Source organism: Onychostoma macrolepis, chromosome 19 (genome assembly GCF_012432095.1).
Source record: "Onychostoma macrolepis isolate SWU-2019 chromosome 19, ASM1243209v1, whole genome shotgun sequence".
Classification (NCBI taxonomy): Eukaryota; Metazoa; Chordata; class Actinopteri; order Cypriniformes; family Cyprinidae; genus Onychostoma; species Onychostoma macrolepis.
The window spans coordinates 13,863,381-13,889,086 of NC_081173.1; the positions used below are offsets into that span (position 1 = coordinate 13,863,381).

The 25,706-nt window shown below is 35.6% G+C and overlaps 1 protein-coding gene across 3 annotated transcripts; it reads left to right on the top strand.

The window, feature by feature from the left end:
* The first annotated feature begins 165 nt into the window (after positions 1-165).
* LOC131526278 (gap junction beta-3 protein-like) lies at positions 166-25,510 on the top strand. Of its 3 annotated transcripts, none has more exons than XM_058754486.1 (6): positions 166-291; positions 861-956; positions 1,399-1,558; positions 2,244-2,367; positions 21,227-21,369; positions 23,539-25,510. In XM_058754486.1, exon 6 carries the CDS (start codon positions 23,585-23,587, stop codon positions 24,356-24,358), a length of 774 nt encoding a protein of 257 aa, XP_058610469.1. In that variant the 5' UTR covers positions 166-291; positions 861-956; positions 1,399-1,558; positions 2,244-2,367; positions 21,227-21,369; positions 23,539-23,584; the 3' UTR covers positions 24,359-25,510. The 3 variants fall into 3 exon arrangements, 2 of the variants coding, with proteins under 2 accessions (XP_058610469.1, XP_058610468.1); XM_058754485.1 differs by having other exon boundaries at positions 861-933; XR_009267419.1 differs by lacking the exons at positions 21,227-21,369; positions 23,539-25,510 and adding an exon at positions 4,801-6,693 and having other exon boundaries at positions 861-933.
* Positions 25,511-25,706: the final 196 nt, after the last annotated feature.

Genomic DNA, 25,706 nt, shown 5'->3' on the forward strand with positions numbered 1-25,706 from the left:
TTTTTATTACAGTCTATGATTCCAACACTCATTCAATTCACTCACAAAAAAAATGCAGCCACTTCAACTCGAGATCTCCCAAGTTCCATCGAGATCCCATCCCCCACGACATCAAACTACCGCGAGATGCAGCCCTGCCTCGATCTGCATGCAGTGTGGATCCCGCGAGATTTCATTCAGCATTTCCTATCCCCCACGCGGCACGCACTACATCGCGCCGACGCCATTACTGCTCACTGACTGCTTTACTGTAATTTTCGGGAGAAGACGTTTGGTGTCAGTGTAACCAAGGTAAGAATTACAATTTTAAAACTGAAAATGTAGAGCATGTAATTACATTGTTTACAAACCATAATGTTAGAATTTAGACCTCATACTCTGATCGCGCTATATTTTTCCTTTTATTTCTGGCGCCAATGTCTAACGTTAAACGATAATTCGCTGTATTAGTGTTCCCTACGCCCTCTAAAACTAAAAAAAAAAAAAACACAAAAAAAAAGCTCAAACTGCCAAGTTTGGCAGCGGGCTGTGTGCTCACGATACAGGAAGATTACAACGACGATGTGAAATGGCTTATAGCAGAGAAGCTAACGTTAGTGTAAATAAGGTACGTTAGCCTGGGACAGATCTCGATTTGAACAGTAAACAAGGCTGTTGTACTTTTAACAATACATAAAATACAATAATAGTACAAAAATATTTAATATTTATCATGGAAACAGGAGTTTCTGCCTTATATAAATCTGCAACAGTTTGCATTCGGGTGTTATTACAAATCATACAAGTTGTTATTATTATACAAATGTTTATGCTTAAATTAGAATTTAAATTTGTTAAAGTAATAAGCATTTTTCTTACAGAAAGTAAAGGACGGTCTTGGATGTTGATGCAGTGGAGCAGAAATTGGCAGACCCCACCTTCCAGAAACAAGTGGTGTGTTCTAACATAACCATTTAGTAGGTTCACAGGGCCGAACATTAACGTTTTTGCACCTAAGTTACAGTACTGTGCAGAAGTCTTAGGCCACCATTTTATTTCTTTCATTTTTTTTAATACTGCCTATAAATTAGCTGTATTTTCTTGTTGTATTCTAATAAAAAACTCTGAGATAATCATTATACCATTTCCAAAACAACAAATGTAATGGTGGCCGAACACATTTTCACAGTACTGTAGCTGTTTTGCTATAGAGAATGTTTTTGTAGTGTAAAACATCTGTTACAGAGGTAACTGCATAGGAATTATGGAAGTGTTCCATAGGAATTGTGAGTACTGAGTAATAGACTTGTATGGACTTGATACACAACGTAGATTTGGGGGGGAAATGTAATTGCAATTATTCAGGGTTAATTTTTTGTGTTGTCTCCCAATAATAATAATAATCTTGTTTTCCATTAGGTTGCTGTGGTGTCAGAAATTGGAGGCAGTACTGTGGATGAAGCAACGAGAACAATGAGGGCCTTCCTTTTGTATCACCCCTTATCAAGAGAGTTCAATTTTGTTGGCAGGCATGGAAAGTGAGAGTTTCGGGGGCTCAAACTGCTTGAGGTTGTATAAGGTATGTTTACTTGCTGCTGGATTATTAACGTTCATGTGCAAACAGGTTATTTGGTAGAGTTGAATTTGTTCTTCATAAATCAGTGGAATCAAATCAGTTTGATTGAATGCAAATAATTGTCCATATTTGGACAAGCAATACCCCAAATTATGAGAATATGAACCAGGTGTACTGCTTATTTTAGTGATAAGTAACTGTTAATTTGTGGTGAAGCGATCACAAAAAGAGTTTATAATAAATAACATTCAAAGTGTATTAAAGACAAGTGCACTAATACAAGTGAAGTGATAATAAAATAAGAACAAATTAAGACATCACATGCAAAACCCATCTGAAATCTTCAGGCTCTTATGTTTATGTTCAGTTATTTCACTGTAATGGCAATGAATTGAATGATGACCTATATTTGCCTGATAAAAATTATAATTTTTTAAAGAAAATTTCAGATGGACATATTTTGACATTCGTGATTAAATGATGAGAGAAATTTTTTTTGTGTGAACTATGCCTTTAAATGTTGCCCTGTGCCCTTGTTTACACAGAAATCATTTATGATAGAATATTATATCCGATACCATTATTGTACATCCTAAAAAAATGTAAAAATGGAGACGACTGCTTATTTATTGCAAGGGCTTAAATATGCAATTTAATCTAACTTTAATGCTTTTGATGTGCTTTACAGGAAGCTTGAAAAAAATTCTCTTAACCAAATTACCAGAAAAGAGGCAGAAAACTCAGCGTCAAAGTGGCTAATCGGTGACAGGAGGAAACCGTTCTGTGAGGTCACGTAGTAGAGAGCAAGATAGGTAAGTCTTAAGATATTCGTGATTATTAAATGGAAATACAATCTTTAAAAAAAGCCCTATGGGCCCCACATGGATGTGTTGGCTGGGATGTTAATAATATTTGCGCTGCAATATTTGACCAGAACGATAAAAATGATGGTTATTTTCGTCTGTATTACTATTCAACTGTCACTGTATGTTACTATGGTTACCAATGTTTATAGACGGTTTCATCAGGCGCACGCGCCTGGACCGAAGTTAACTTCCGGTCTGTGTTTGTTTGTCGGTCTTGTTAGTGGCGCCGGTTAATGAAGTGGGGCTCAGGTTGTTGTGCTGTGGGATGTGTTTCACATACATGTATTTATTTGTGGCGACCGCCGCGATATCAAAACTGACCGATTTTCCAAAAGGCTTCGTTGAATAAACATGAGCACGTAACGCACGTTTAAAAATTCAAAACGAGGCGCAGGTGTTTTTATATCACTGTATTTCCGAAGGAACACTGTCTTTAGAAAATGTTCGATGTCATTTTCATTTCTTCTTGCATGTTATATGCCTGATAAAGCAGCGTTTGTAAGCTCAGCACTGCTTTGTGTAACTACAGCCCAAAAGCCGTTTCCGGGGAAACCTCTAGTTCTCCCGCTTTAAAGCGCCTCCTGCTGGCAGAGAATGAATTTAATTACATTTTTAATAAGTGATTTCCAAATGAAATGTAAAATTTACTTTTATCTGAAAAGAGGACTTTGGACCACTGGGCAACAGTCCAGTTCTTTTTCTCCACAGCCCAGTTAAGATGCTTCTGACGTTGTCTCTGGTTCAGAAGTGGCTTGATAGCCCTTTTCCTGAAGACGTCTGAGCGTGGTGACTCTTGATGCACTGACTCCAGCTTCAGTTCTCTCCTTGTGAAGCTCTCCCAAGTGTTTGAATCAGCTTTGCTTGACTGTATTCTCAAGCTTGCGGTCATCCCTGTTGCTTGTGCACCTTTTCCTACCCAAATTCTTCCTTCCAGTCAACTTTGCATTTAATATGCTTTGATACAGCACTCTGTAAACAGCCACACCTTTCAGTAATGACCCTCTGTGACTTACCCTCTTTGTGGAGGGCGTCAATGTTCGTCTTCTGGATCATTGCCAAGTCAGCAGTCTTCCCCATTATTGTGGTTATAAAGAACAAGAGATACCCAGAATTTATACTGTAGAGATGGTCATTTATTCAAACTCAAATGTAAATATTCTAATATTTTGAGATACTGATTTTTGACTTTCATGAGCTGTAAGCTCTAATCATCAAAATTAAAAGAAATAAATATTTGAAATATATCAGTCTGTGTGTAATGAATGAATATAATATACAAGTTTCACTTTTTGAATGGAATTAGTGAAATCAACTTTTTGATGATATTCTAATTATATGACCAGCACCTGTACATTTATTTATTTATTTAGGCCATACAATTAAAGTCAAGAGGGACCAATTTTTGAACCCTGTTTACACTGTAATTTTTATTTTTACTTATTTTTTTAATTTATTTAATTTTTCACAATATTTCACAAAGCCGTTTGCATCACACACTTTTGTCACCAAATACTTAGTGCATCAATCTATTTAATTACTTAGACAATTAGACAAAATACTTGTGCTGGTGATAGCTAAAAAAAGAAGAGTATTTTTGTGAGTGTGGATCATGATTTCATCTACTTCAAAATTTCACATTTAATTCAATTTAATGGCATTTAATAAATGTAAATGGCATGTAAATTTGTAGTTTCTACACCAATTTTTTTTTTTCCCAGTGTACTTCCATTGCATGAATAAAAATATTCTTCAAAATATCATCTTTTATGTTCCACAGATCTGAAAATAAAACTCACACAGGTTGAGAAAGACACTTACAATGAACAATTACTTTATTTTCATTTTTGGCAAACTACACCTTGACACCTGTGTTATTAACATTTTTGGGATCAGTACAATTTGAAAAACTCTTATGATCACCAAGACTGTTTTCTATTGAATTTATTTTATTTTATTCCTGTGATGCAGAGATGAATTTGGTCACATTTTGCGTAATCCTTCAGAAATCGTTCTATAAATATTTATATTAATTTTTGGCAAACTACACATTGACACCTCTGTTTTCTGCAAATTTTGCCAGTATTTGCTGCATGCAAGCATCTCCTCATCACAGGTGAACTATCAAATGTCTCAAGAGTGGAAATGAGAGGGGGTGGATATAGATTTGTGAGGGCCAGCAATTAAGATGAATTGAGGCAGGGGAGGGCTGAGATCCCAATAAGACCCTGCTGCTGTGTAATTACATGCTCTCTGCTTCTTATTGAGTGGATCCAAACATCTCAGGACTGGTGGATTTATGAGAGGCCAGTGTGGCAGTAGGGGGCACTTGGAGGTAAAGTGTCATCCCTGCTTAACAGCTGCAACCATATTTATCCACAGCTGGATTTATGAGAGCGAGCCCACGTCCCTAGGGCTGACCCCAGAGGAGGGAAACGCAGGTGAGCAGAGACAGACATAAGTCATGAGGAATTGACCCCGCACGATGATGCACATTCGACAATTGTCATCTCACAGCGGTATGTCGGAGACTCATCCGAGGGAACGGCTGAGAAATCAAGCATCGATGATGATGGCGGATATTCAAACATACTCGCATGAGGAGAGGAGGAAAACGGTTTGGTAAGTGTGAAATGAAGCCGTATCCTCATTTGAAAAGGGAGATTGCTATTCCAGGACCTTGCGTGGATGTTTGCGTGGTTTCATGAGATGCCACTTTTGAAAAAGCCATCCCTGAAGGGCTTTGATGCCTCGTGCTCCCAATAGACCGCGGCCGAGGAGAGGCGTAAAGAGGGCCTGGACATCAGAGACATTGGGAGAGGAGGACTCGAGGACATTTGGCTGAGAAAATAGCTGAAGATAGACAAGGGAACAGAGAGAGAGGCGATGAGAGAATGGGATTTTGTGAAACATGAAAACTGCAAAGGGAACAGATATGGTGTAGGTAACGAGATTTCGAGGGAGAGAAATGGAGAGCCTTAGATGGAGGAGACAAAAAGGATAGAGGCAAGAAATGCGAATCTCTTCCATTATAATAACCCACCTCTGACTCTCGCTAGTGAGGCTCCTTGCTTATCTCATCTTCAACCCAGAATAAAACCCATTTTCAAGCCTTAGAAACAATATAAAGAAAGGTTACCATGCTCAACATCCGTGACACGCCTAGTTAGAGCGAGGCCGAAGAGGAGTATAAAAATGCATGACGTGCCGCGGTCCCGCGTGTACCATCCTGATTGTCGGGCAGCACAGAAGAGCAGTAGATATCAAGCTGTGTCACAGTAATTTGGTGTAACAGACATGGCGAAGGATAATCATGTCCGTGCATCCATCACATTTTAGTACTTTATTTTATTATATAGGTCTTCCTTTCTGTTCATGTTCTCTTTTCGCTTTTTCTTTCCTGGATTACAGGCATTTTTGACATTAATGTCTCTTTAGGCTAAACAGATTAGGGGCTGTAATGACTCTCGACAGTGCCTGGGAGCACGTGAGTCACATATATTTGAGCAGGATGGCAAATTTGGTTCTTACAATGCCAGATACACTGCAACGTTAAATGCCTTGTCTATTCTCATCCAAGCTGCATATCAAGGCTGCAAACCCTCTCGCCCCGAGGGGAAGATGTTTAAGCAGTGAGATGGGGGCTGTGGCTTTTAGACGCCTCTGCTCATCTATGCCCACAAGTTCTCCATCTTCTCTGCTTCTCACAGAGAGTTAGAAAAGAAAGTGGTGTACGTGCCAAACAACTCTTAACTTCCAGGCACAGAGGCTGCCAGTGCTGATAATTCTGCCCCTGAAGTGCAATTGCCATTCAACACCCTTTCTCTTCAAAAACAAGTCAGATGAGAACAGTATCTCACCAGCCAGTAAAGCAACCAGATCTTTGGACTTTGTTGAAGACAAACAGTGCAGAACAGATTGATTACGCCATGACATGGCAATCGCATTGGATTAAAGTATGGCTCTTGCAAATACTGTATGAATAGAGTTAGTGGTATTAGTGCTAATATTGTTGAAAGAAAGGGACCTGTTCATAAAATGCAAGTTTGAAATTGAGTTTTTAAGGTGATGCATGTAATTTCGACACTACTGGTGCCATCAAATGATGCCACACTGTTTATACTTTTTAGAAGAATCTTAGAACTATGAACGGCTTCATTTTATTGCTCCAGTTAAGTAAGCACAAGGGGCAATAAAACTAATATAAATGTATATTTCTTTTAAATTTTATATTCATTTTACATTGTTACTTAATGCAGTGTTTCCGAACTGATGTGCCTGAAAAATTAAAAAATTAATAAATAAATAAATATATATATATATATATATGTACTGTAACATTGCTACAAATAAAAATATGCCAATGTGTTGTTTTATTATAACCCAGTAAGAACTCCACCTGTGACCTCATCCAACACATTCTCACTCCCAAATCATCACATATTGACGCTGGGTCAGGACCCTTTGGCGTCACTTCTGGAGTCAAATTCTGGGATTTAATCAGTTATATATTCAAAAAATGGGGCTCTGTATTTTCACACCGGTGATAATTGCAACCACTTATATGCATGTCCTGATAGCAATATTGATATACACCAGAGCAATATCATTAAATAATATTAAGCCAGAATAGGATAAAGTATTCTAGTCAGAAAAAGAAAATACATTAAAACACACACACACACACACACACACACACACACATCACCCTTAGATGGTTTCTTACAAACTCTAATTGAAATTAAGAATAACAAAATGTGAAAATACATGGATTGTTATTGACTTTTTGGTTGTGTAATTTCACTGTATCCCACTGGTTTAACAGAAACATCTATCCTTTTAAGCTGACTTTATAATGAAATAATCACTGAAAATTACAGCAGAGTTTTTATAACAGCTGGGGAGTAAAAGGCAATGAAGAAACTATCACATTTTTGCTCTACGAATGAGAACAGGAAGACTGAAAAGGATGTTAGTTTATATAAGTTTTTCATCTCAAAGAAGAGACTGGTTTGATTATAGTTTCATTTGACTTCTCTTTACTATGTAAAACACATGAAAAGTGCAACATTTTAATGTAAAAACAATTTACATAGCCTACATACATTACTTAAAAAAATGTCCCTCTTTATCCAGACATCTTCTGCTTTTACTCAAAACAAGAAACAACAAGACAGTACCAACTCCGTCTATTAGGCCTAAACACTTAGCATATTTTTAGTACATCATTACACATGTGTATACCATTATTGTGAATTTCTCTGGGAACATAACAGGAATATATCAGTAAAATGCCCAGGAGAAACACCTAACATCAACCACACAGTAGCAAATCTCAAGATGCACCTAGAAGGCAAACACGGCACCACTGATGCCTAAGGATCCACATACTAATGATCAGAGCCAGGTCTGTAAACCAGACAAACAAACAGCACCAGAGATGCTTATAATCCTCCAAGGCATTAACCCAGGAGAACTAAGCATACTTACAATATAGTTGGGAATGTGGCTCTACCCACCTCCATATTTGAGTCGCATACTTTTCACAAAATAATTGACAGAATCCAGAAGGTACAGAGCATTTCGCTAATTTATTAATACTGAAACAAAAGGTTTGAGGTCCCCCAATATATGTGAGCAGCTTTAGGGAAACCAGTGCAAAAAAAAAAAATACCATGAACTCATCTATGAAAGCAAAGCAAGTAAATGAAAATATCAGTTGAATGTGTAAAAATGTTGCCCTATATGGCTTTTTTGGCGGGTCTGCAACTACTGCAAGCTGAATTTCTGTGACATTGGCCCTCACATCAAACCATTTTTTAACAGTGCAGCAAAGAACAGATAAAGTGAAAGTACTCATTAAAACATCTATATGTGACTTGAGTGAAATACAGAGAACTTGCTAATTAATGGAAAAAGATGATCTTGAAGTATACATTCTCTGACCTCTTTGCTTTTGATGACTTAGAAGGATGAAAAATCAGGATCATTTAAAAAAGATTACATAAACCATGCCGTCAAACTGTTTAAAGAAGTTTTTGACACACAGAACATTTGATATATCTTGCCTCCTAGCCAATGCTACAAGAATAATCACTTCCAAACAACTCGAAAACATTAAACTAGAAAGCAGCCGTAAGGACTGTGCCATTCTCACCCCTTCAGTCCCTCCAGCCATACGTCTTTATGGCTGGAGGCGCCTCAGGATCCAGACCATGGGCTTCTGTCTCTACTAATCAATCCACATGGTAAGCAGTCTTTTCGGGCTTTAAAGACAAGCTCCACTCGTCCGTGGCTTGAAACCTCAGGAGAGAGATCAACAATCAGTGGGTCCTTAGTGTTAACTGTTAACAAGAAGAATAAATGAATAAAATTTCAACATTTGGCATCAAGAGAGAACTTGTGATTGAATCAATCTCATTTAAAGTGTGTGAGCTTGCTAAATACTGTACATCTTGCTCCCATAAGTAGGAAAACATAGACACTAAATATCAAAACATTTTGAGAGATCACAGTCTTTCACAGGCTGTTACCAATGTGCTATTTGTTCCCTTTGGCTTTTTCTTGGGGTTCTTACAGAAAAGAGGGAAGAGATGCTTTGATCCAGCGCTTAGCGCCCTTCCTCTGCATTTTCATATAATCCTGGTGGCTGAAGCCAGGAGCCCTTTTATCTGATACTGTCAGTGCAGGTGGGATCGATAACGCCTTGGCCTGCGACTGTGAGACAGTTCCTGGATCACAGCCCCCTTCCATCCTAACTCCTATTGATCTTCATTACTTCCACAGGACCACGCTGCCTTTCCCAAATCCTGACCAGCCACTGCAAACCAGCCCACTGTGTCTATTACATTCATAATACACTGATCCATTAGTAAAAAGTCTGAAAATGAATATGGTTACTAGTGTTGAGCGATATGCTCCAAAGTCATATCGTACTATATCGTCGGCCTGTGAGATCGATACTATGCTAATTTATTTAATTATTTTTGCAGCCGGAGAGTGAACCAACCAACTCCAGGTTATGGCTAAAAACAGCTTAATGTTAGTGTGATCTTTTAACTACACATTATATATTTTAGCTTAAGTCAAGTAGGCTATCATATGGATGTCATGTCATAAAATATGTTTTTAATATGACTGAATTTGTATTTAACATGACGATTTAATAAAAACATTGTAAGTTACTAATTATAATGCTTATATTTCCTGTTAATCAAACAGCAGCTACAGAAAATGGGTAAAGAACATTTACATTATCAAAAATTATCATCACTGACTTCAGTCTAGCACGAGTTTATGCACTTAAACACTCCCGTTATAATCAGAGAAGCTATCTACACTGCATGATGAATAAATCGCACACACGTCGCACACACATCTGTACTTTCTTGTTTATGATGAGAAAATTCAGCAATGACTCATCTGAAAAAAACTGTAAAAACGAGTAAAAAGAAATGAGGAACAAAAAAGCCCTAATATTAATTAGATAATAATACTAGCCTGTTAATAATAATACTACACTGTAAAACAAAAAAAGTTGAGCCAACTTAAAATTTTAAGGCAACCAGCTTCAGGTTTCATATTTTTGAGTTTTCTCAACTTGTCATTTTAAGTTTATACAACAAAAATTTTAGAATCTCCCACAAAAATAAGTTGAGCAAACTCAAAAATCTGCTGAAGCTGTTAAATTTTTTTTTTTTTTTAAGTTCGCTCAACTTTTTTTTTTACAGTGTACTACTACTAATAATAAGTCTTGATATTGTCAAAGGCATCAACCACATGCAATATCTCTCATCGATACACGATACCATCATCTATCGGCACAACTCTAATGGTTACAGTATCTAATTTGGGTTTAATTTGTTGTATTTATCAACTAGACACAATATAGATGAAAAGCTTTGGACCCAAAAATTCACAAAATGTGGCACACATGGAAATAAATGTAGCACTGTACATTGTGATTGTAAAATAAAATAAAAGATGTGTTCTTATCATTAAATATATACCTTTATTGTAAATTGTGCAAAAAGTTTAATTTTTAAACTCATTTTACCATACCACTTCTGGAGAGATGTAAATAGGGTGTCTCCGAGGTAATACCATGTCGACAAGGTGACTTTCAATGCGCAAAATTATTTATGCATTCAGACGGGGAGCCAAATATGAGATCGTCCTGCACATAAATCTTACTTAGTGAGCCATGACTGTCTGGATTATCACACTCATTCCTTCTTTCAACGTTCATTCAATACACCGGACCCCCATAAGTTTAAACCTGACCTTACAGATGTATCAAGACATGATGTATTTCCAAAGAACCAACACAACGTGATTTGGTCAGCAGCATTACCCATATGATAGCATGAAAGACACTTCGGTTCCATGTGGCACCTGGAGACCCTGATAAAATTATGATGACTTGCACCTAATAATTGATGATAAACTAGTCCACAGCATCTTTATATTAGTCCACGACTGTGGCTGCACTTTATTCCCTCCCTCTTTCTCTCATCCCGAGACTGCAGCTGCGAATGCACAAGGTGAAATAAAAAGACAGGTTAAAAGAGAGTGTGATAAACAGAAGGCACAGCAAGTAAATGAGAGCAGTTTATTGAATGGCAAAGCTCTAAGGTGCCACTCTTCCTCACCAAGTAAGGCTAATTCAATTCCCTCCCATGTCCCATCAAAGAGTGCTTAAGAGTGTGCCGCATTAAAGCCGTGCCGGAAAACACAGAATGATTGTAACTCAATTGTAGCCGGTCTGTCATTGATTGCACACTGGCATAAAGTCGAGTGCAGAGACAAAAGACTTTCCTGTCTTTCCCTGGACTTTGTAATCACCTTTTTGATGTTTCAAGACTGTGAATCATCCAGCTAATAAAGCCTGCTGGGAACTACGCACAGGTCAAAAACGCCTCTCAGATGCAAAAAGTAACCAGACATACTTAAAAAGCTCTCATGCAGCGGCTCATGAGAATGGATTTGATGAAGTAAGGCAGCACTGCATTACATTACACTGAATAATGTACTGTGTGGATTTATAGTATGGAGTACTATAGCATCGTTTTCAGTTGTCAACTGATATATTGGCAAGGACAACATATCGGCTGATATTTTCAATTTTTCTTAATTATAAGCATTAGAAGGTAATGTTTCTGTCTGGTTGGTAAGTCCTGTTAATAAAAAAGTTTGACTTTTTATTATTAGAAAGGCAATATAAGAACAATATATCGGCCGATATTTTCCCTTTTTTTAATAATCAGCATTAGAAGGTCAATTTTCTGTTTGGTTGGTACAGTGCTGATAATAAAAAAGTTTGACTTTTTATTATTAGAAAGGCACAGGGTAAAATATATGGAAGCCCGTTTCCGCCACTGAATAAAAAAATAAAAAAGTTTATTGCGACTTTTTTTCTCAGAATTCTGAGATATAAAGTCGCAATTCTGAGATATAAAGTCGCAAGTCTGACTTTTTTTCTCAGAATTCTGAGATATAAAGTCGCAATTCTGAGATATAAAGTCGCAATTCTGAGATATAAAGTCGCAATTCTGAGATATAAACTCGCAATTGCGACTTTTTATCTCGCAATTCTGACTTTTTTTCTCGCAATTGCGAGTTTATATCTCACAACTCTGACTTTCTCGCACAAGTTTGCTTTGCAGTGCTTTGTTCAATTTGCACTAGATGCATCAAAATGAACTAGATGAATGCTGCGTCCGAATATGATTTTTGAACAAACATACAAATGACTAATTATTCTCCATTTCTGTGTTTTGCTCTCGCGGTTGGACAGTACCATTACCGCCGGGCAGGGTGCGGGAGGGGGGACGGCGCCGTCGGCGCGCACAACTTTCAGACACAATATTCTTCATTTCTTTATATTTCTGAGTTTGAGGCAGCTAACAGCTAATAGCTTAAAGAGCGTATTATTGTAACATGAGAGTGAATATAGAATGCACGCAGGTGGATTTCCTTCACTCTCGCATAAAACGCGCTTTCATCTCTATGTTCTTGCTCTAGCATTATCTTATCTCCTGTATTTAATGTTGTAAGATATCGACCAAGCAAGGCATCTCCGATGAAAATATCTCAGAATTCTGAGAAAAAAAGTCAGAATTGCGACTTTATATCTCAGAATTGCGAGTTTATATCTCAGAATTCTGATGATCTGAGATAAAAAGTCGCAAAATAACCTTTTTTATTTTTTTATTCAGTGGAGGAAACGGGCTTCCATAAAAATACCTTCTTATATACTGACCGCATTAAACAAATATACATTTATCATTTAACCCCTTAACTGTCACTTACAGTTTTGAACATAGACATTAAAGTGCACTATCCTAACTTAAATTTGTATAATTCATGAATGAAAACATTTTGTAACATGATTTTGATGTACCATTTCTATGGTAATGCAATGTCTGATTTTAAAATTCAAAGGATGAATTTTGAGATTTTAAGTTTTCAACTGATATATAATTTGTCATGATTAGATTAGGATTTAATTGTAAAATAGTGAAGTAAACTTAGGAGTCCCACAGAGGGGACGGGTGACAGTTAAGAGGTTAAACAAGTATTTGAACATATAATAAACATTTAATTCCATGAACCCTGCAAACATAGAAATCCAGCATGTAGATCCTCTGAAGTATTTATCTCCTACATAAAACGTGACCTTCCTTGTGAATTAAATGCGGACAGGATAGTTCAGATTTAAAATTTGCTGTGCTTTATCCAGTTGGCTGCTATGTAACATTCATGTCATTTTCACTGTGTAGTGTACGTAAAATTAGTGTTACCTGGTCTTTATTTAAATGTCTTTATTTAAATTTATAAGTGTTTATTTTCCATGAAGTTCGATTTATTTTCAAATAATGTATTTCTAATTTAGTAAGTAAAGTTAAAAAATAATTAAATCTTAATTAAATAGAGTGATATATAGGCTTTATATCAGTGACTCACAAGATATTGGCATTTGCCATAAAAAAAAAAAAAATCGACAGCAATCAATCACTAAAAATTGTTATGTTCTTCAGATATTTTGATCTGCTCAAGAGGCCCAAGATTTTTTGAACATAGGACTAATTTTCTTTACTAGGCCCTCATGTTGCACTTGACTTAATACCAACTCGCAAAATCCCAGTACGGCTTAGTGGTTCAGACTCTTAAATTTGCACTTCCCATTGATCTTGAGATTCCATTTAATAGGTTGAGTTTTTGTGAGTGTGTTTCTATGCATGTCCACAAACCTACACACGTGTTGTGTGTCCAAATGTGTCTCATCCAGGAATCAATGACACCAACTCCTTAATAAGGATCATTGTCTGGCTGTGTAGTCTATAATCTGGCATGCTAGCAGTAATATATGCATTCAAGGGCATGTAGAAAACAGGTCAGAGGCAACCAAATCTCTCTGGGGCCATAGTTCATTAATAGTCATAGTCCATGTGAGGGATTTTCTACAGGTTGCATCAGACAGTATGTTAGCAGCAGGTGGGGGGTAATCAGGTACAGAGAACAGGCATTTCTTTTAAATAAATTCCTCAAGCTACACTGTTCACTGATCCTTAAGACATTGAGCCCCATTAGTATTCTTTATAAAAATAACATTTTCACTTTTATATATACACTAACATTTAAAAGTTTGAAGTTAGTACGATTTTTAAACATATTTTTGAAAGATATCTCTTCTGTCTGTCTGTCTATCTAAATTCAGTAAAATAAATAAATAAATAAAACCAGAGAAATATAATTGCAATTGAAAATTTTTAAAGGGGTGGTTTACTGTTTTTTTTTTCTTGGCTTGATTGTGCTTATGGGGTGCAGTCTAACATTGTTCATGCTTCGTTTTTTTAAAAACTATTATTTTTCATATAATTTACCTTTATTACACACCGCTCTGTCCCTTCTCTGACAAACGCATCGATTATTTCCTGTTTTTATGAAGCCCCTCCCTCAGAAATACGTGATGGGCTCTGATTGGTTAGCTGGCTCAGTGTGTTGTGATTCACTAAACCGCCGAGCGTGAGTCTAAATGTACCGCCCCTCAGCTCAGCGGCATGTGCGCCGGTTGTATTGTAAACAATGTCGTCGTCTATATTTCTTATCAATTTGAGCCCGATTGAGACGCAGAGGATATTAGTGAAGAGGATCGCGCAGAACCTGTGCAAGCACGCCTCTTAATGGTATGTTTGTTTGTTTGTTGTCTCATACTTTTAGATACGCTGTTATTATGCTACTGCTTCTGTTAGCTTTTAATATACGGTTTTATTCTGATTAAAGCTTTAATACAGTATGGCAACCGCACACGCGTCCATGTATAACGCTTTCCATTGCTATGTGTAAAATGTATAATTTATTGAAGTAATTTGGGTTACATTATAATTTCTGTGTCAACTTTTTATTTCAACTCCACCACAAGACACACACACACACACACAAACACAAATGGAATTTCATACATAATGCAAAATATGATTATTTTATCAACACCACAAGTGTCAACCCAATTTTTTGGTCTGATAGTGGTGACATTTCAATAAATGGAGCTGGAAAGAACGCTAGATTTAACAATATTTATAATAACTGTTTGACATTAAACATTTTTTTTTTTTTTTTTGGATGATATGCTCCGTATTGACAGACAGACAATGAAAAACAAAAATTTCGCAGGTTGGTTGTGTCAAACTGTAAATGAATGCCTACAATTGATTTAAAATAATTCCTTGGTAAACTTTTTTTTTTCATTTCCAGCCTGTTTTGCTCCATGTCTCAAGAATCAGGGTGCTGACACGAAGAGAGAAAACCTATGAATTCATTCTTTCACAAACACACAGACACACACCCGTTTGTCACTCTCTATCTGTGTCCTCACTTGACAGCTGAACCAAGAAGGCTGCAGTCATACTGAAGTTCTCTAATCAGCTGACTTGGCTGACCGTGTCGCTCTGATTGCCACAGCAATTAGGAGTCTGGCCAAAGATTGCTGTCTGCTGGTTGAGACCAGACCAAAAAGAAGGATAGAAGAGAGATATAGATTATAGGGATTACACACCGAATCACAAAGCAATAATAAACCACCTCAGATGAATCCCTGTGTTTTTCTTAAAAAAAAAAAAAAAACTTTATGAACTTTTGTATACACGCAGCAAAAGAGATGATTTACTTCGGACGAATAAGAATGTGTAGTTTTGCTATATATTATTTTGAATTATTTGTCATTTCTGTTTCATATTTTTAATGCAAATGCAAAGTTGATTTGTGTGTGTGTGTGCACGCATTTTGTGACAAATGAGGACATACATTTGTATAATGACAAGGGTAAGACATAGGTATTAAAAGGAGAAGGTGACTTTTCAGGACATTACCCCATGTCCCCACTTTTCAAAATGCTTATAAATCACACAGAATGGAGTGTATTGAAAATCTGAAATAGCACAAAGTTTCCTGTAAGGGGTAGGGTTAGGTGTAGGGCAATAGCACATACAGTTTGTACAGTATAAAAACCATTACGCCTATGGGATGTCCCCACTTTTCACAAAAACAAACATGTGTGTGTGTGTGTACAGTGGTGGCCACAATTATAAGAACACTAGTATTTTCAGCAGCTAAAAAATGGTTTTAAGTCAGTTATTTCTATCTTTTGCTGTAGTGTGTCAGTAGGAAATATCAGTTTACATTTCCAAACATTCATTTTACCATTAATTGTAAAAATCCAGTGAGATTTTTGTTTGTACAAGGAGTCTGACAACAGAGATCTGATCTCATCATCATCCAGTCTGTGTGGAATGACAAACTGAGACAGACTAAATCCAGAAGAACTGTGGCAACATCTCCAAGATGCTTCAAGAAACCTTCTGACGCACTACAGCAAAAGATAGAAATAACTGACTTAAAACCATTTTTTAGCTGGTGAAAATACTGGTGTTCTAATCATTTTGGCCACCACTGTTTATCTATAAACAATCATATTTGTTGTAATTATTTATATCTCATATTTTTTTTTAAATATTCAAATTTTTTGACATCGAATTGCAATGGTTATCAAAATGACTCAGTTTAGACTTCATATAATTATGAGTTGGTATGTCATTCTTTTTTCCCCATAATTATGACAAAATCAATTATGAAATAAAAAGTCAAAATAAGGACATACTACTGTAGGTCATAATTATGAGATAAAAATGTGAAATTATGAGATTTAAGTGAACTGATTATAATTAAAATTCTAAAATTAAATAAAAATGATAAGATTAAGACTTATATCATGTTTTTTGTCTTGTAATTATGATTGGTATGTCATTTCCAAATTTTCTTCTCATAATTATGGCTGTAAAGTATCTCATTATTTTTGACTTTTTACAGTATCAATATGACTTGATTTTTGCAAAAATGATTTTAGCATGATTTTTGGGTAACACTTTATTTTAAGGTCTCTTAACTAGTTGCTAATTAGCATGCATATTAATAGAATATTAGCCATTTATTAGTAGTAATTAAGCACATATTAATGCCTTATTCTACATGACCTTATTCTACATCCATAATCCTACCCAATACCTAAACTTAACAACTACCGCACTAACTATTAATAAGCAGCAAATTAGGAATCTATTGAGGGAAAAGTCGTAGTTAATAGTTAATAAGTGTTCCCTATTCTAAAGTGTTACCAATTATTATTATTTTATTTTTTTCTTATCTGGCAAAAATGGTCATCCATACAAATAGCAGTAAAACAGAGCTAAAGTTTCTGCAAAGTTTAGATTTCAATTCTAAATGAAATGCTGCACCTAAGCCAAAAAAAAAAAAAAAACTATGTCAGTGTGAGATTATCAAACTCGAACCAAATAACAAATGTAACAAACTGGAATTAATTCAAGAAGGGTTTCAAAACAAACCGTAACCAGAATGTCTGAGGAATATCACCAAAGGGACGCCTTGCAAGCACTGTTAAAAAGATGTTCACATTTTAACTTTCACATTATTATTGAAAACCACAGAATGAAAAGATGAAGCTTCAGCTTCAACCATCAAAACTCTCGAAAACTCCAGTAACTGGAGTCGAGTCCAAGCACTGTTCAGTCTAGGTGATGTCCTGAAGGCTAGAGCAAAACACACTCTCACACTCCATGCCTCTTGCAAAAGTGAGCCACAGATCTGTCACAACACAGACCTGCAGAGACATTACCCCTTTGTCATAGCGGTTCAAGAACAGCTCTGTGTTCCAGCTGGCATTTGAGTTGCCAGGTATGACAAGCGGAAGCTCTGCTTCAGCAGGACACATCTACATTCACCCGAGGTCTGGCTGAGACGCTTCGTGACAGCTCTCCTTTCCTCGCCCCCTCGACACAACCCCATCCTTCCTCTGGTTCAGAAGAGCACAAGTCTTGACTGCTAAGTCACTGTCTCTCTCTCACAGCCTGGTTGCCAGGTTTCCCTTTCATATCCTTCTCCCTTATAGCAAATTCATGTCCACTCTGGTCTCAAGGTCTTAACTCTTTCTCCCACCGCTACATTTTGTCTCGGTGACCTCTGGTAAACCTCCTGGGTGATGCAGACAGCGACGGAACCAGACTAACAGGCTTTTTTGAAATAGTGACCATGGTCTGCAATGTGCTGCTTCTCCAGAGATCTTGCCCTAGGCCTACATTTAGGTTCCTTGAAGCTGCTTTCTTTACCTAAGCTTCATATACGAAAGTACAACATGGTCTATTGTAGGCAATTCAGCAGGACGTGAAGGCTGTAAGCCACAAACGAAAAACTACAAAGAAAAATCTAACAGGTAGAAATAGGTTAGGTTTAGTACAGAAGACACAGTTTGGTTTATTAATATTTACATCTAGTTGACAGTTTAATTAAAAAGTGAGTCACAAATATAGAATTACTCTGCAGCTGTGTTGCTTCTTTTCTCAGCATGAGGCTGAGTTATAAAGATCTTTTCCAAAGCTTCAGCGATAACTTTCTGAGAAAATGTTGATGAGGATAGTGGATCTTCAGCCCTCTCTAGTGGGGCCTTTGTGAAATGATCGAAGACGCTCTTTGTTCTACTGCGGCCAGTACTATGATCTCCAGCGATGAAGATAGACTTCATAGTGGCATGCTCCTCTGGACCATAATTCTGCTGCTATTAAAATATCACAAAACTGGTCAAGTATATTTTCAGATTATATTTTACCAAAAGAATCACAACAAACAAAGACATAAAATAAAGGCAATTAAAGTATCTCTCTCTCTCTCTCTCTCTCTCTCGGCAATGAAGTACACATTAATGAAATGCAAATAAATAAAATCACTACATTAAATGAGATTATATTAAATAAATAGTTTACATTAAATAAATTATTATAGAAATGTACACTACCATTTAAATGTCTGGAGTCAGAAAAGTTACATTAAAGATTTTTATATTGTTACAAAATATTTCTGTTTCAAATCAATTTTGCTCTTTTGAAATTTCTATTCAAAGAAAAAAAAATTAATCTCAATGTATTCTACAAAAAAAAACTATTAGAATGATTTCTGAAGGATCGTGTTGCCATCTATCTGCAAAAAACATTTATTTAAAATTTTAAAATTTTAAAACATCATTTTTCATATTATGTATGTGTGTATGCATGTATTTATTTGTTTATTTATTTTAATCAAATAAATGTAGCTTTAGTGAGCATGGGGCCCTTTTTCAAAAACAAACATCTCCATACTTTTGAATGGTAATGCATGTAATAATCTTTTTAACAACTTTCTGTATTAGAATAATGAAACTAAAGACAATTCACTAAAAAAAAAAATAATAATGTTGGGTTAAAAACAAAATAAACAAAATAAGGACAAACCCAATGTTTGGGTTAAATTTTTAACCCGTGCATAACCCCAAATAGGTTGTAAATTAAAAAATCAGACACATAATTACTAGAGGCATCAACAATAATCAAAAGGTAAACATTTATTAATAAGCAATTTAAAAAAATAAAAAGTCTATTATTAAATTATTACTTATTCAACTCAATCAATATTCACTTTTTTAAACATTAATTTTGGGTCAAATAATATAGTAATTTTTAAGCAATAGCTGAATTAAATAAAACTAACCAGAACGCTGGGTTAAACATTTAACCCAACTGATGGGTTAAAACAACCCAATCACTGAGTTTGTCCATATTTCACCCAGCACTGGGTTATTTTTAACCTAGAATTGTGTGTTTTTTTTTTTAGAGTGAACTACCACTGAACATCATGTAAATTAGAACATAACAGTAATTAGCAATACATTAACTGATTTAATCAAATGCCTGAAAACATTACCGTAATGAGAACTTGTGGTTAGGGAATGTACTTAATTATCATTTTTTGTTTTAAAAGTATTGATGCAAAATGCAGCCTGCTAAGATTTCTGTAAAGCGTTGAAAATGAGTGTCAGGTTTGCAGTCAGTGAGGGCATAGGATACAGGGTCATACAGCTTTTATAATTCCATGTTTTATGTATCACAGTGAGAAACAGGCATTAGGGGCACTTGCTAACAATGTTTATACCTGGGTCATAAAAATATATAAATCCTGGTTTGTATTCAAAATGTCAGACGTTTAATCTAAAATATTTCACATTATAGGCCTTGGGACTATCCTATGGCCTGCCAAAGAACCTCTACAAGGATATCAATTTAGATCCAACTGTGGGCAAATTTGGACAAGAGGGAGGTGGGAGGAGATCTGGCCAAGCTAGTTTGGAAAAAAAGAAACTTCCGGATACATGTTCTGCATAAGCTGTTATATGTTATAGGTAAACACAAACTCGCAGTGCTGTATATCTGCATGCAAACTCTCACAGATGGGTACGGCGCAGACAAGCTGACAGCCTGAGGCATTATATTTGAAAACAAACTCCTTTTGACAGCACGGCGGTGAAAGTTGTATCCAATTACTCTCGGAGAGCCTCGCAGAAGCAACATGACAAATATCCGTGCATATTCACCCACATACACACCAGGCTGTAACCATGGCACCACCAGCCTGCAGGAGGAAATAGCGCTTCAGCCCACTGCACCCTCAGCTATTTGTCCTCATGTCCATTGTGAGTCTTTGAAGTAGATGCAAAAGTCTTCTTCTATGTGTATATCTGCACTTACTCATTTCCAGCTGTATGATACTGAATCTCCTCATGCAAACACGTGACATACATAAAGTGATCCACCCTTTGGAGGAATGCTGTTTTTAGCTTTTGGTCTGGTTTATAAATAAAACACTAGCTCATAAACACTTTCAGTTTTACTGCTTTTTTTTTGTTTTAGTTTTGATTTTATTCACTCTGATTCTGCTGTGTTTTTTACACCATGGCTATTTTTATATGTCACAGTATAAAGAAAGAATAACCAACTTTATTCCAGATACACCATATAAATGTGGCATGTCAAATATCCAATAAAAATATTGAAAATGTAGTCTAACTTTATGAGAATTCAGTTAACACCGCAATATAAGATGATGACTCTACATTTCTATACTAGAACAATGTTATTTCATGCAAAGCACTTCACATATTGTACTGAGCAAAGACACCCACACACCCACATAACACACCCACAGATACACACGCACACACCTATAAATAAACAAAACATTTGCAGTCCTATGAACTACTTTGAGGTTTGTTTAGTTTTAAACCAGTCTGAGTAACTTTATTAAACTATTATTATTGTGCCAGAGTTGCACAAAATTAATTAAAATAGAAAATTCCCTACAGTAGAGCTGAAGGATAAATAATGAGGTTTCATTTCTGTTTAATACTTGCATTTGGTTTCATTTGACGTAGGTGAGTCTAGTCATAGATGTGACCTGGCACAGCCTTCCAGCAAAATCAAGTCTGTCTAGATTGTCAAACGAAGGGAGAGCTTTTTCTTGTGAGTCCAGTGAAGTGCAAACAACTCATATTGTATCTCTCTGAAACCTAAAAAGGTAAGGACACATATGATTTATATCTGCTCAAACTAAAGAGGATGTTTTCAAATAATCTTCACTTTGATAGGGATGAAGACTAATGTCATTTAGTACAGTAAAGACATGTGATTTATCGTTTTAAAAAACTGATGTTGATTTGTTTTGATCTGTGCACTTTAACTTAAACTGTACATTTTATGCATTACATGCACGTATGTGACCCTGGACGACAAAACCAGTCTTGAGTGTCAATTTTGTTAAATTTCCATTGATGCATGGTTTGTTAGGATCAGACAATATTTGGCCGAGATACAGCTATTTGAAAATCTGGAATCTGAGGTTGCAAAAAAAAAATCGCCTTTAAAGTTGTCCAAATGAAGTTCTTAGCAAAGCATATTACTAATCAAAAATGAAGTTTTGATATATTTACGGTAAGAAATTTACAAAATATCTTCATGGAACATGATCTTTACTTAATATCCTAATGATTTTTTGGCATAAAAGAAAAATTTATAATTTTGGCCCATACAATGTATTTTTGGCTATTGCTACAAATATACCCCAGCGACTTAAGACTGTCTTTGTGGTCCAGGGTCACATATATGCTAAATGTACATTGTGAGATTCCTGGCTATGGAATTTCCTGTAAAAATATCATCCGTCAAGAGAACAAGAAGAAATTCAAACTATAATAACTATTTTAATGTCTAATCACCTTGATAGTGTTTTAAACACAATGTTGTTGCAAACTAACAAGGATACATTCAATGGTAAATCTATTCATTCATGTGAATACTGCATGCAGACCTATAATGAAAAATAATGACATTTAAAGTACACTTTAACACATCGGCTCAATATCAATCAATATATCAATATATCCTCAGACTGGATGGATTCATAGACTGAAGCTAAAAATCAAAGTCTGTGAGCATAACACACTATGTGATTTTCTAAATCTGTCAACACAAATCTGCAGACTGGCTCTGACTTTCGGCAACTGTAAATCGGGGCAAAAATCACGTAGCGTATTCCAGCCTTAAGTTGCAAATTTCTTGCTTTTTTGAAGAAAAAAAAATACAAACAAAAAAAAAACACTGATTGATGGGCCACTGTAAAATAATCTGAACAGACAATGAAAGCCCCCTAAAATAGATAAGCACTTACTGCTACACTTACAATTTATTTAGCAATTTCTTGACAGATTCCTTTTGTTAGGAATCAGAATATATATATATATATTCTGAGCTCTAACTCAAAGAATTCCCCGAATTCCCCTGCCATGTACATTTGGTTTGTACATAAATTGTAAGTGTCAATAGAACAAGAGGCCAACAGAACAAGAAACCAAATGTACATGGCAGGGGAATTCGGGAATTCTTTGAGTTAGAGCTCAGAATATATATATATTAAAAATAAAGTATTAGATAAATATATACATAGTATGATACATAATTTATAAATAATATAAATAAATAATTATATAAATATAGTGTGTGTATATATATATATATATATATAAATAAATATATATATATATATAAATAATATAATATAAAAATAAATAAATATATATATATATATATATATATATATATATATATATATATAAATAATATAATATAAAATAAATAATATAAAAATATAAATAATTATATATATATATATATATATATATATATATAAGTATTGGATAAATATATACATAGCATGATACATAATTCTTTTTTTTTTCCTTTTTTTTTTGTTAATGCTGAGAAAATATTGTGTAAAACAAGCATTAATTTATTTTAGACAACTCTGCCATAATCAAATTTGCTTTAAATCAGTCAAACCTGGATTGAGATTAGGGATGCACCAATATTAAAATATAAAGTATTAATAGTAAAACACTAAAAACTACAATCACATTATAATGTACATTATGAAAATGGATATTCATTTTGATATTTGCTCGATATTACATTAACAGAATTATTAAATTATTATTGTTTATAGAGATTACGTTTGAGTGAGTGTTAGATGATGGCAAAGCTAATCTGAATTTAAAGAGAAAATGAGCATGTATAATTCACCATTCATAGGAATAAACATATCTAAAACTGTTAACCAATATGATTATTGAACATTCCTGTCCCAGACACTGCCACTAAACTACTGTTTTGTTTTGGTTTTGTTTGTTTGTAGGATTAACATCCTGGTATGAGTAAGACGTCTGTTTGTGGTGGCAGACATGAACTGGTTGTCCCTACAGGTCCTGCTTGGCGGGGTAAGCCAATACTCCACAATCTTTGGACGTGTCTGGCTATCTGTGGTGTTTGTCTTCCGTATCCTGGTGTTTGTGGTGGCTGTTCAGCAGGTGTGGAATGATGAACAGAAAGACTTCATCTGCAACACCGCCCAGCCGGGTTGTACTAACGTTTGCTATGACAATTTTTTCCCCATCTCCCACATCCGTCTATGGGCTCTCCAGATCATTTTTGTCACTTGCCCGTCTCTCATGGTGGTCGCTCACGTCAAGTATCGTGAAATGAAGGATCAAAAGTACACCAATGTCCACAAGGGTGAACACCTGTACGCCAACCCAGGAAAGAAGCGTGGAGGGCTGTGGTACACCTACATACTCAGCCTGGTGTTCAAAGCCGGCTTTGATGCAGCCTTCCTCTATATTTTGTACATAATTTATCAATTCGACATGCCAAATGTCACAAAATGTTCTGTGGAACCTTGTCCAAATACAGTTGACTGCTACATCTCCCGTCCCACAGAAAAAAAAATCTTCACCCTCTTTATGGTGGTCACCTCTTCGGTGTGCATCTTCATGTGTATCTGTGAGATTTTCTATCTGCTTACCAAAAAAGTTCGCAAGTACCTGCTCAGACACCAAGAACGGAATACTGTCACAAATTACATAAGGGTGGATCCTACAGCCTCATCAAACCAGAATCTCAGCAACTCTGAAAAGGCAAAGGCCACCGCCGGGGAGAAGGATTCAGAACCGGCATAAATATAGTCTGAACTGACTGTGACACAATCAAGCACAATAAACACCAATAAGACACACTGGATCTTGGTTATAATATAGATAATCCAGTCATGCCATTTTTTTCTTGTAGGTAATCACTTAAACGGAAAGTGGAAGGTCGTTAGGGTGGTACTCTTGAGTCTCATTCAGTAAAGAGCACACTGCCCCCTAGTGTACAGAAAACAAAACCCTTTCAGAAAACAACATGGTGGGGAGGAGACTGTAGTTAGCATCCTACCCCTGACCTAATATAATAAATGAATAAGTGTCCACAGTCATTAAAGTCTGAGCTCATCCACAAAACACTGGTTAACAGTACACTAAGAGAGACCCTTGAAAGCTGGATTGCACTAAATTTGGATAGTCTTTGCAAATCAATACTTTTATGATTTGCTCAAAAACTTCATGTACATGCACTGTGTAGTAATATTGTTTACAGAAATCATGTTTTCAAATATCCCACTGCAAGTGTGCCCTATATTTTCCTGTATATTGTATTTGTCCTTGTTTATTTTGCACATATGTATTTCAAAGTAAAGCACTAATATGTAATTCTAAATAAAGCATAAATAAGTACTCCATATCTGAACATAAACATATATTTCTATTTCTAAATATTCACTATTACATTTCATGGAATATGGCAAAACGTACATTTATTAAACATATATACTTATGTAAATTGACCAATTTTGCAGAGTCAGTTAGAAATACCAAGGGTTCACACAAAACAAGGGGAGTCTGCTTTTAGCTATTATGCCGCCCGCAGTTGGAACCAGCTTCCAGAAGAGATCAGATGTGCTAAAACAGTAGCCACATTTAAATCCAGACTTTAAATCTGTTTAGCTGTGCATTTGTTAAATTAGCACTGTGCTACATCGGAACTGATTGCACTATGTATAATCATTTTCTATTCTTAACTGTTTTAAATTATTTTTAAATCAGTTTTGATATAATTTTGTTTTATTTTTTTAATTCCTTGTTTTTATTGTTGTGATTATTATTATTATTATTGACTATTTCACTTCCTTTTATGTAAAGCACTTTGAATTACCACTGTGTATGAAATGTACTATATAAATAAACTTGCCTTGCCTAAGAGTTGTAGATGTGTACACCCTGAATAAATTCAAATCTGTGGCCTATTCAAATTGCGTAGTACATATGTCCTCCATAACAAAGGTTTACTGTTCTGACCTTTTATGGTATTAAGTGCACAAATTCCTGACAAATTGTCACATCTTTAACTCTCATTTAGTTTTGAACTATTTGTTTTGATTTTGATCCCTCTTTCCAATTCTTGGTGACCATGTAAAAAAGAATAACTAAC

Excerpts from the sequence above, each read along its gene's own strand:
- LOC131526278 (XM_058754486.1), top strand. The coding sequence starts at position 23,585 with ATGAACTGGTTGTCCCTACAGGTCCTGCTTGGCGGGGTAAGCCAATAC.